The sequence below is a fragment of the Benincasa hispida genome, chromosome 9 (assembly GCF_027475165.1).
Source record: "Benincasa hispida cultivar pf3 chromosome 9, pf3_genome.v1.1, whole genome shotgun sequence".
In the NCBI taxonomy this organism is placed as follows: domain Eukaryota; kingdom Viridiplantae; phylum Streptophyta; class Magnoliopsida; order Cucurbitales; family Cucurbitaceae; genus Benincasa; species Benincasa hispida.
The window spans coordinates 21,302,085-21,313,768 of NC_143486.1; the positions used below are offsets into that span (position 1 = coordinate 21,302,085).

General features: G+C 33.8%; 1 protein-coding gene across 4 annotated transcripts; it reads right to left on the reverse strand.

Annotated features, from left to right (window-relative positions):
- Positions 1 to 211: 211 nt before the first annotated feature.
- On the reverse strand, positions 212 to 8,780 carry LOC120085520 (ABC transporter C family member 4-like). Of its 4 annotated transcripts, none has more exons than XM_039041537.2 (12): positions 8,673 to 8,780; positions 5,672 to 7,837; positions 5,159 to 5,479; positions 4,681 to 4,767; positions 3,980 to 4,600; positions 3,691 to 3,855; positions 3,187 to 3,481; positions 2,847 to 3,061; positions 1,932 to 2,237; positions 1,484 to 1,547; positions 1,130 to 1,369; positions 212 to 525 (listed from the first exon to the last, which is right to left on the reverse strand). In XM_039041537.2, the coding sequence occupies exons 2-12, from the start codon at positions 7,757 to 7,759 to the stop codon at positions 425 to 427; spliced, it is 4,503 nt and encodes a 1,500-aa protein (XP_038897465.2). In that variant the 5' UTR covers positions 7,760 to 7,837; positions 8,673 to 8,780; the 3' UTR covers positions 212 to 424. The 4 variants fall into 4 exon arrangements, with proteins under 4 accessions (XP_038897465.2, XP_038897464.2, XP_038897466.2 ...); XM_039041536.2 differs by having other exon boundaries at positions 8,465 to 8,747; XM_039041538.2 differs by lacking the exon at positions 8,673 to 8,780 and adding an exon at positions 8,301 to 8,420.
- Between the last annotated feature and the right edge of the window lie 2,904 nt (positions 8,781 to 11,684).

An 11,684-nucleotide genomic window follows, 5' to 3' on the forward strand; every position in this document is an offset into this window, starting at 1 on the left:
TTTTTTCTTCTTTTTGATTAACTAAAAAGATAAAATTTATTAAGCCTAGATGCAAAATTCGTTGTATTTAGGAATTTTTTCATATTCCCACTTTAACTAAGTTTCACTTTTTTATGCAGTACTTTTTTGTTCATTATGTTGTATTTTTATATCGTGTCTCGCAAAAAAAAATAAAAAAATAAAAAGACGAAGCCTTTATCACGCCATGAGCTTTAGAAAACCCTGATAATAATAATACATAATAGAGAAACTCACGTCCTACGCAACTAAAGAGAATGTGTGCAAAATTACAAAAATTATAATTAAAAGAAAAAATCCTACTACTAAATTTCTTGTTTGACTTTCCAAAGGGCCAATTGTTTAAGTTTCGTCGAAGACTAGGCTTCAATTGTTTCTTTAGTGATTGCAAATGCACAACGATCACTTACAAATCAGTTGAGCGATTAGCATACTCTTGAACCAATCCCCCGAATAGTGACGGCCTCTCGAGCAATCTAGATGGTTTGTCAAACTCTTTAGCAAGTCCTGTCGAACAATAGAGAATTTGTTGTTAAAATGTGCTTTATAAGCCAACCTACCATATCAAAATGCAGCCAAAGAAAGAACGAATATTTTGTGTTGAACATCCTATCCTCGGAGCATGGAGAGGCCTCATAATCATTATAATATACATGGGTTGCTCTTTTTATTATCAGTTAGTTTTTAGATGGAAGTCCATATATGTTATAGAGTCCATGAAGCTTAAACGAGCATTCAATAAAAAATATCACATTCTTAGGATTGCTTTAATCTACTAGCATTGGCATAAAAGTTTCAAATCAACTGCAACTGTCTCAAGTTCAGAAAATATGTTCATTCACAATTCAAAGAAAGGATAATAAACTTTTAACTTGTATCCATTTAGTCTTTGAACTACAAAAAAAAAGTTTCAATTATGTCATTAGCCTAAAATCAGTCAAACTCACTTCAAATGTCACGATGTATGGCATAATCCTTAATTAAATACGATCAGCATGCCACATAAGTATTAAAATAACGAAGTTAATGACTAGAACCTCATATCCAATGTTCAAGATGTAATTTTAACCAAAAAATAATCGACGGATGAACGTTAAAAGAGAACACTGACCTGCATCTACAACCAAAACTCTATCACAGTCCATAACTGTTGGGATTCTGTGAGCAATGCTGATAATCGTACACATTACGAAGTCCTCTCGGATGATCTTTTGAATCACGGCGTCGGTTTGCGAGTTGACTGATGCTGTTGCCTCATCCATAAACAAAAGCTGGCTACGCTTTAACATAACCCTTCCTAAACACAGAAGTTGTCTCTGCCCCACACTCCAATTGTCTCCATTAGCAACCACTGACATAGTATACATGATTGGTAAAAATAAGTAATATTTGAACCGAAAGAAAAAAAAAGTTACAAGTTCGAGCAAGATTTGGTTTCAAAAATCTACAGGGAGAAGGCATGCACCTGATGAATCCAGTTTATCAGGTTTTGCAGCAACAATGTCTTTAAGTTGGCACCGCGCGAGGCTCTACAGAGAAGGGAAGAGTTAGGAAATATAATAATATATTGAGATAGGTTAAATCACCAATTAACCCAATTGCTTTGCTACCATATTAATGGTGTGTTTGGAATACATTTTCAAGTGTTTACTTTAAAAAATAAATTATTTTAGAAGAAATTGGAGTATTTGGTAATGTGCATTTTAATCGGTTTTTATCAAAAGTGTTTAAATAAAAATGAGTTTTATTTGAAAAACATTTTTTTCTCAAGTCAATCCAAATGGCCTTAAATCACCAATCAACTCAAAAACTTAAAAGCTAATAGGTCACCGTTAATATTTTTATCAATACTTCAACTCCGGACGTTTACAAGTGAGCATGTCGATGTGGAAGATAAATAGATGCATGATCACCTTCCATATTTCTTCATCAGTATACTGGCCAACTGGATCAATGTTGTTTCTCACAGTTCCTTCAAAAAGAACTGGTTCTTGTGGAATGATCCCAAATCGTGATCGAAGATCATGAAGCCCAAGCCTGCTTATGTCGATGCCGTCCACGATGATTTTCCCTCCTGAAGGTTCAACTAGCCTGAAGAAGACTTGGACCAAAGTTGATTTTCCACTTCCTGTTCTGCCAACAACTCCAATCTTTTCTCCCCCATGAATGCTTAGAGTGATACCCTTGAGAACCAATGGAGTGTTCGGGCGATAACGCACCTGCATGCAAAAACTTTAAATCATATTCAAGTTTCTAAATTTCTACAAGTTTGCATCAAAGTTGTTCAATGTTACGTTGGATGACAGCACAAAAAAATACAGGCAGAAACCACAAATCCTCCTAATTCACTCCTCCATAAATTCCCAACGAGAAAACATAAACCTCACTACTTGGGAATCATGCATTTCAAAAGCTGGATATCAAATAAACCTTTTTGGTTTGACGGATCTATTCTAGTGTCAGTTTGACACTACGGGTCGGAGGTGACCCTCAAAAGTCTTGAGATCTGTTTGAAATCACTTTCTAAGTATCTAAGAAAAACGTTTTTTTTAGTGAAAAAAAGATATTTTTCAGCACTTAGAAAATCATTCCAAACGGATCCTTATTCAAAATTCTAAGTGGAGAACTCAATGATATAAAGTCCTTTGTCGTCTTCCAAAACAGGTATCAATCTCCATACTCAAATTATTAAAAAGAAAATATAAAGTTAGTTTGGACTATAAATTTTCAGGGCATCACTACTGGCTACTCAATACATGTTGCAAAGCCATTACAACTACATACAAAGTTGTGTTTGCAGTGAAGAGACAGAATTCATTGATAATTACCAGTAGGTCTTGTAGATGAACATCACCATGGGTAGGCCAGTTTGGAGGAGGAAGTTTGTCTTTAACCCTCCATGCTGCTTCAGAGGGTATTATGGTAAATTGCTTTATTCTCTCAACAGAAACCATTTTGTTTTCAATGAAGCAGCTCATATAAATGGCCCAAAACAGCACAGTATTCAAAGATAAACCATAAGAAAGTGATAAACCAACAGTTGCTGCATCAAATAGAATAACAGAATTAGACAAATTTCGACCATGTTCTGGTTGAACTTATGAAATATAGAAGACTATTTAGCATGGCTAGATTTCTTTAGAAACATATAGACCTGAATATAAGTACCTGGATTTATAATACTGCTAGGTAATAAGATCATGAACAAGGTAGAGATACAGAGGAAGAGACTTCCAAGCAGCTCCAAACGAAAACCCAACCACTCATTAGATCCATTATTGTGGAAATCCATGCGTAAATTGGCATTGACACGTTTGATATTCTCTAGGCAAAATAGCTCTTGTTTTCTAAAAGAGCGTATTGTCATTACTCCGGTTATGCTTTCTGAAAAGTGATGAATAACAGGTGCTTTTGTGATGGCATCCAGACGAGTTAGCTCACGAGATGACGAAAGGAAATAGCCCTGTATATGAAACGATCAAGATTACATTTACATTAATATGAGATACATGTTGACAAGTTTTGTGTTTACCTGTTTGGATATGATGATACATATTCAAGAGAAATTGGAATGTTGTTAAGTACATGACTAAATGGTTGTAAAACAACAAATATTCAAGCAGCTACAAGTTAGGAAGCGCAAAGCTGACTGAATTAAATTAAAAATCATACCCGATACCATACGTTAAGCCAGCCAAGTGGAATAAGGAAGAAAGCTGTAGGCCAGGAATATTGACATATAATGATGATTATGCCGAGCACAGAGAAGTACATGACGAGAGTACTTCCCAAGAAAAAGGGGATGAACACATCGATGTTGGTCTGATCAGTCGATGCCTGATTAAAGCAAAATAATCCTCAATAAATGGCTTGATTACAACTCCTTTTCGAGCATATTTCCCATATATGAAATGAAACTATTGAATGTACAAAACAGACCATAGAGGCATTGATTTCTTACCCGACTTAGTATCCTTCCTGAAGGTGTAGTGTCAAAAAATGACATGGGAGCATGTAGGATGCAGTTAAGAATTTGTGAGAAGAAAACAGTAGCTGTCTTAAGCCCCAAAAATATAGTGCCAAAGGATCTGAAAGCTACCAAAACCAATGAAACACAAGCAAGTATTGCATAGACGGTAATGAAAAGTGAGGAGTCAAATGATTTGGCATTCCCATCTGAAGTTTCATATGCCAGCCAGTAGTCGCTGGACATGGACGACAATTGCCCTGCCAAAGATAGTGCCAACACAACAGCCACACCCCACCATCCAAAGGCCTCTGTGCAGTAAACTTTGTAGACTGCCCAACCAACTCTTCCTGTTTCTCTCTCTTCATCTTGGATGAGCTTAGAAGAGCCCTTATCTGTGTTTGGCTTATCAACAACATTGTTTTCACCATTGACCTCACTATGCGTGGATGAAGATTTTCGTAGTAAGGGACGGTTTTCAACTGCTTCAGCAGTGCTATTTTCCACACTTTCCATGGAGGTTTCATGTGCAGCAACCAAGGCCTCAAAATCTGTTTCAGTACTTAATAAATCGTTGTACTTGCCCGATTGCACAATCATCCCATCTCGCATTACCTATAGCAAGTAGCACCAAATTTCAGTTCTCTAACTGCAAGGGATAATTTGCTTTAGAAACTTCTACCAAATGAACTTACTAAGATGAGGTCCACATTGTGCAAGAAATCAACTTGGTGAGTAACAAGTATGACAGTCTTGTCTCTGAGAGTTCCCCTAACACACTCCTGGGAAAATCTCATAGAGAAATTAGATAAACATCATTTTATGTGAAATTGGCTCTCCTTTAAAGCAATCATACAGTGAAAAATATGGAGAAAGATGCACCCAATAGATGAGGAGTTAACATTATCCTAAACTATAAAAAACTAAAAGTATATTCAGGAGAGCTTTCAAAATAAATGCACAAAAAATATTTTGATAAAACATGTCTCAGAATAAATCCTTTTATGTTTGATTCTACACAATAAGTACTTTTATCTAAATGTTTTTCCAGTCAAGTACTGGGACCAAAAGCAAAGCACTTTAAATGCTTTAAAACTGTGTTTAAGATAAACACTTTTAAGTCACTCTTAAACAAGATGTAAAGTATTTTGTTCATGTGTTGTTGTTTGTCACCTTGAATATTTCTGACCCAGTGTGAGCATCAACAGCACTAAACACGTCATCAAGGAGATATATGTCACAATCTTGGTATACAGCTCTCGCAAGTTGTATTCTCTGTTTCTGGCCGCCACTTAAATTAATACCACGTTCACCAATCTCCGTTTGATCTCCGAATTCCATCATTTCTAAATCCTTTTCCAGGCAACAAACTCGGATTACTTTGGTATATCTTTGTCTGTCCATTGGCAAACCAAACAATATGTTCTCTTCAATAGTCCCATTCTGTATCCATGATGTTTGGGCAACATAAGCTGTTCTCCCACATACCCGAACCTGTTTTAAGAAAGAGATATGGGGTGATAAAGTTATAATAAATTCTACTAGTAAGAAATTGCAGGTTTTGACTCAGTAGAATACTTTAAATCAGTAGAATAATAAGTCTAACTGGATACTAATTTACATGCAAAATGTTAAAATAACAACAATCTTTTTCACGTGCAGTCATGGATTAAAAAAAAATCATACCCTTCCAGATATTTTGTGCATCTCGCCTAGAACGGAGGCCAAAAGAGAAGATTTCCCAGATCCCACAATGCCAACAATAGCTGTAAGCTCTCCTTTCCTAACATTAAAATTTATATTTTTCAAAACTTCTCCATCCTCATCATCCCAGCTAAATGACCCATCTTGAACCTCCACTGCTATTCCATTGTCACATCCTTCTTCCCTCTCCACTGAATCCTCCTCCAACTCCCCACTCAACATGAAATGATCCAACCTTCCAAGTGATATTACTGCTTGTGATAGTGAAATTAAAGACTGAGGGAAGGTTCTGATAGGCTCCTGCACAAGTTTGAAGAGACTCATTGCTGTAAAAACTGTCCCCGCATCCAGTTGAATGCCTAAGAGGATTGCACAGCCAAAGGTAACAGTTGATATCAGTGCTGGAGCGCTCCCCAGCACCACCATAGTGATAGATACTGAATACATGAACTTGGTAAGCCATTTAAACTCAGTCCCACGGAAAGTTTCGACTCTTTTTTGAAAATGTTCCTCCCATGCTTGGAACTTAATCACGCGCATATTGTTAAGCATCTCATTTGTTGCTTTCATCCTTGAATCACGACCCATCATCACTTGCCTCATGAACCTATTGTTATTCTTGGTTGTAAAAAGAACAAACAAAAAGACAGCCAAAAGTCCAACTGCTGCAGCAGCCACTGCTGCACCAAGATAGGCATATAAGAGTACAAAGGCTATAGCAACTTGAAATGGTGTCAACCATATAGCATGTAACTGCAACATCATATCTGAAAGTTGCTGGGCATCTACAGCCATATAATTTACAATCTGTCCAATCCCATGTGCCTGCCGGGCGGATGAGGATAACTTTAGGCCTTTCTTGTATATTGAAGTAATAAGGGTACACCGAATAAGCATTCCTAGCTTCTGGGAGCTGAAATTGAAGTGATGAGTAGTTAACACCTCAAAAAATTTAGCAAACACGAGGGTCAATATGAGGTAGTATCCTTCATAAGGGGAGCTTCTTTTTCCAGCAGTATAATCAACAAAATTTTGGATAAGGACAGGCCCCATAAACATGACGCCAAGACGGATGACTGCAAGAACACCAGTGAAGAGAATATCTTTCCAGAAGCACCGAAACAATGTGGTTTGAACAGGATTCTCAGATCTCTCGTGTGGTTTAGGCCATTTTGATTCAAATATTGCTAGCCTTGTTGCAGCTCTATGTTCTGGAGCAAGGGATGGTACTTGGTCAATAACTAAAGGGGCTACATAACCTTTTTTAAGCAAAGGGTTCATCCAAAGCCAGAGTAATTTGGACAGTGAAGAAGCTGAAGCATAGGCAGTCACATTGGATCCATTTGAGGGTTCAAATTCCTCGCCGTCTTTATTAATCTCTTGTACTGTTCTGGTCATCATAATGCCAGTTGATCCTTCGATAGCAATATAAAGAAGAACCATTGACAATGGCAAGAAAACTATGAAAACAATGTCATCGAACCTCAAGTTGGGTTCCTCAGTTTCTTTGGAAGAAACCAGACGAATAATCCCAGATGCAGTAAAGAGACAAACAATAATGAAATTTGCAGTCCAATAAAGCCGGAGTGTTAATGGATGCCTAGCAGCTTCAAACCTCTTTTCATGAATGATCAAGATAGCAATCACTGAATGAGTTACAGCTTGAACTAACCAAAATAATCCATTGGTTAAAGTCCATTGCGCTTGTTTACTCATAGTAAATGCTAAAATACAAAAGACAGTGCAAATTAAGGCAAACAGAACACTCAAAATCAAAGAGAGTTTGAACCAGATAGTAGTCTCGAGACAAGCTCTACTCTTCTCAATGAGAAGTTCATTCAAATCAGAGTCGGACCGGCCTTTGGCAGTGAACTTTGAATATAGCTTTTGGGATGCAAATAATATGACAAGAAGTAGAAATAGAAGATCAACTAAGGATAAAATTGCTCTTTGAGGACATGGAGATAGAAAAGTGAATTGCAGCCATTGGGAAGTGGTTGAAGGATAAGTCCCTTTTGAAGATTGAATCGCAATGCAAGAGAGCGATGTTAACCACGAAACAGAAGCCATATTCCTTGATTTGTACAAAAAATATCGATCCAGCTTTATTCGTATAGTTGAGGAAACAACAATCCCATCTCACAGTTCCTAAAAAGCAAATACAACAGAAAGGAAAAAAAACATATAAGCCCATAGATGACCAACTTTTGACAACGCAAGAGAAATCATAACAAACATCTGAAATGTACATTGAAACTAAGAGATTCTAACAAAAATACAAAGCCAGGAAGAAGGCTAAAACTTAATGATTTAATTTATCCATGACAGCAACTCACTAATGATTGAATCCAATGGCTTGTGAATTGTGAAGGATAAGAGAAGAAGAGAAATCACACATGTAAAACAGAATCTCACAACCCAGAAGATAAAACATACAGACAATCAAAAGAAGAAGCCAAAACTAATTTAAAATGAACAAAAGAGGAGGAACTTCCAAAGCATTTGAGGCAAAAAGAAAAACAAAAGAATGAACAACACGAAGGTAAAACAAATACTTAGGCCCAAACCAAAACTCAGAAAAATGAATATAAACAAATACTAAAAGGGCAACCTCAGCAATCTGCAGGAAAATTGTAAAGATTAATATATATATATAAAGAACCCAATAAAATATTGCTCCCTTCTCCCAAACACCAAAGAGAGAAATGTGAGAAATGAAGCTTACTAAGCTTTACAGGCGTGAGCAAAAAGAAAAACCATCATTAAGCTACTTACAGAGTCATTAGCTACAAAAACAGAGGTCCATTAATGGCAGCTGATTTGGGGTCATGGGCATTACTGAAATAGCTCTAAATTTCCCATGGAAATGGAAACAGAGACGTATTTGACTAATGAGTGAAGAATTGCATGATGAAGAAACAAACAAATGAAGAACCATTCAAGAAGAAAAAGAAAAATGGGGAAGATTTTAATTCAAACTCACAGTTGACAGAAAAAGGTAGAAGACGTGGAAAATTTTTCGAGGAGAAAGTTAATATTGATGGAAAGAAACAGATTCATAGAACCTATGAAATTCACCCATAGATAGAGATATAAGATATGAATATAATAGGATACGAGGATATGTTAATTTATAAAAAGATTAAGATATTGATATGTTGAAGATATGGTTTAAGAATATAGATAAATTTAAAATAGTATAAATACTGTAAAATAATATAAAAAATAACATGTTGAAGTAAAATAGTCAACAAAATACAATACAAAAGTGACTCATATTTATTAAAAAGTGATTCATATTGATTAAAGAAGAAAGAGATTAAAGGAAGAAATAGTTGAATTGTTGAAGATATTCAAGTGGATTATATTTTAGTGAATTTTGCAAGAACTCATATGTGAAGGTAAAGATTAAATGATTATAAGATTTGGTCTTTTATTTTTATTTTTTTCTTCTTAGAGCTTTTTAAATAGACAGCTTGGTTTTAGATTGAAAAAGAATAAATGAGTTGTTTATCTCTTTTTCTTTAAAAAAATGTAAACGTAAAAATAAATACGTCAAATAACGTGTTAAATACGTATCTATCAAATATCAATATCATTTTTCGCCTATTTACGTATGCTTCATAACCATAGAACCATTTAAGAATATTTCGTGTTAATGTATTATTTCTTGCGGCCGGTTCGGCTGGGGCCTTATTGATTATTTTGTTTGTTTCTCTTTCGTTTCATTTGTTTCATTTGAGGTATCTTTTCTTAAAATCGGATAACTCCAATTTCATCTGGGCCCACGCTTTGACAATTGAAGTTTTCTTCAAAAAAAAAAAAAAAAAAAAAAATGCTGCTAATTATTTATATTATGTGGTTAATTGTCTTTTTAATAAAATGTAAACCTAAGCTATATTTGTATTTATGCTATTTACTATATAGATCCTAAAATTTAGTAGAGTATGCTATATATAAACTCTCTAACCTTAAAGTCTCATCTGTAATCATCAGTGATATGATATTTCTCATTAATAATAAAATTATTATTTACTTTTATCTATAGATGTAGCTAATACATTATTAATTTACCACATAGATCTCCGTGTCTATTTTTCTACCGTTTACATTTTTCTATTTTCTTTGATTGTCGATTTCAGAATAACTAACTAGTTAATGAGCCACTTTATTACATCATCTTAAAACATATCAAAATCACAAAGGGTTGAAAATCATTATCGTATCGATCATTACTTGTCAACAACTTCTAGTTCCACATAATTTGAGAGACAAACTTTCACTCAAATTGAATAAATACTTGCTTTGATTGTTATAGGGGCACATTCCTTTTAAGGCTACTACTCCAACTAGCTCTAAAGGTAGTGAAATATCTTGATTGAGAGAATAGTCACCAACATAATCTTCTATTGTAACACCCATCCCAAGCGAATGGACAAATCCAGTTTCATCGGTATTAAACTTAAAAGGAGAGTAATGTGATCAATGGCCATTTTATAGATATATAATGTAGATTCAAATATGTCTAATAATATACATTAATATCCATATATATGGCTGATTCTTTAAGTTTTCAATTTGATTTCAATTTAAGTCCTCGAGTTTCAAATAATTTTATCTTTGAAATTTGAGTTTTATTTCAATTTGGTCTCTAGATTTCAAATTTATTATTTTAATTAAACTATCGATCTTTGAAATATAATTTATGGATTATCAACTAAGATATGCTCAAATTAATCGTTGACTTGTTGAATACCAATAATTTTAACAAAATATATATTTGTAAATGTTACCTTACGGTTATTTGGACAAAAAAAAAAAGTGAGTATATTTATCTTAAACTACAAGTTTACCGCTATCAATCCACATTTTATACCATGTTATATATTTACGCATAATGTTCATAAATCAAGAAATTTTTTTTTTTTTTTTTAATACGAAAATTCAAACAACAAATCTCTTTTGTTAATATGTTCGGGTGTGAATTTGAGTTATATTTGCTTTCACATTTGCTTATTTTGTGTTCCAAAAGTTTAAATTTGAGATTTAATAAATAAGCATTTTTTTAATTATTTAGAAATTGAAGATCACACTTTATGAAATTACCAAATATTTCCATTTCACAATAATAATAAAAAATAATAATAATAACCAAATCTATGCATTCCAAAAATACCACCGAGGTCAAAAGTATATACTAAATAATACCATGAATCCGAGGCTTCACGTGTTTCACATGGTTCTAAAAGTTTTTTTTAAAAAAAAAAAAAAAGAAGAAAAAGATTGGAGAAATTTCTTACACATCAGCAATTTTTCTTGTTACCTTCACTTATTGTTTGTCACGTCAACACACTTTTAAAAATAAGATAGGATCTACTTAGAATCCACAAATGTTAATGAAAACAAATTTATAGTATGTAGAAGGGGAATAGGATACTCTTGTAATGCTAGAAAAATTCACATATAGATATACTACTCTCTTTTCCTTTATAGTTCTCTTCAAATTCCAATGTCACATAACGTATGGATATGGAGATGACTTTGATACCAATTTTATAAAATCGTAACTTTTTTTTATTAAGAACGAATTATTTAGATGAGTTAATTATTTCAAACAGAGACTCTCATGTAAAGTAAAATTTACCGACTTACATTTCAACAAAAATAAATTTACTGGACTTCCCAATAAAAAAAAATATATTCTATCAAATTACCTAATTATCTACATGTATTATCCAAGTCGTGAAACCATAAAATATGGTAAACTAGGTAGGGATGGATTATTAATCCCATTAAAAGTAGATCAGGTCCTAACGAGAAAATGAACTTTTTGACTTGATCTTTAGTGAAAAGAGAGATCGTTAAAAACTTTGGATATTGGAATTTGTTAAACCTTCAAAAATATCAATTTAAATTGAACTTGATAGAGTATATATCGTTGTAACTTCAAAAATATCACCAAGTTAAAGTATTTATTATTTATATTATATTTACA

Coding starts and splice junctions, on each gene's coding strand:
- LOC120085520 (XM_039041537.2), bottom strand. CDS start 7,759: ATGGCTTCTGTTTCGTGGTTAACATCGCTCTCTTGCATTGCGATTCAA. Junction 4,768..5,158: donor CTGGGTCAGAAATATTCAAG/GTGACAAACAAC, acceptor AGATTTTCCCAG/GAGTGTGTTAGGGGAACTCT. Junction 2,238..2,846: donor TTCATCTACAAGACCTACTG/GTAATTATCAAT, acceptor TTTTGCATGCAG/GTGCGTTATCGCCCGAACAC.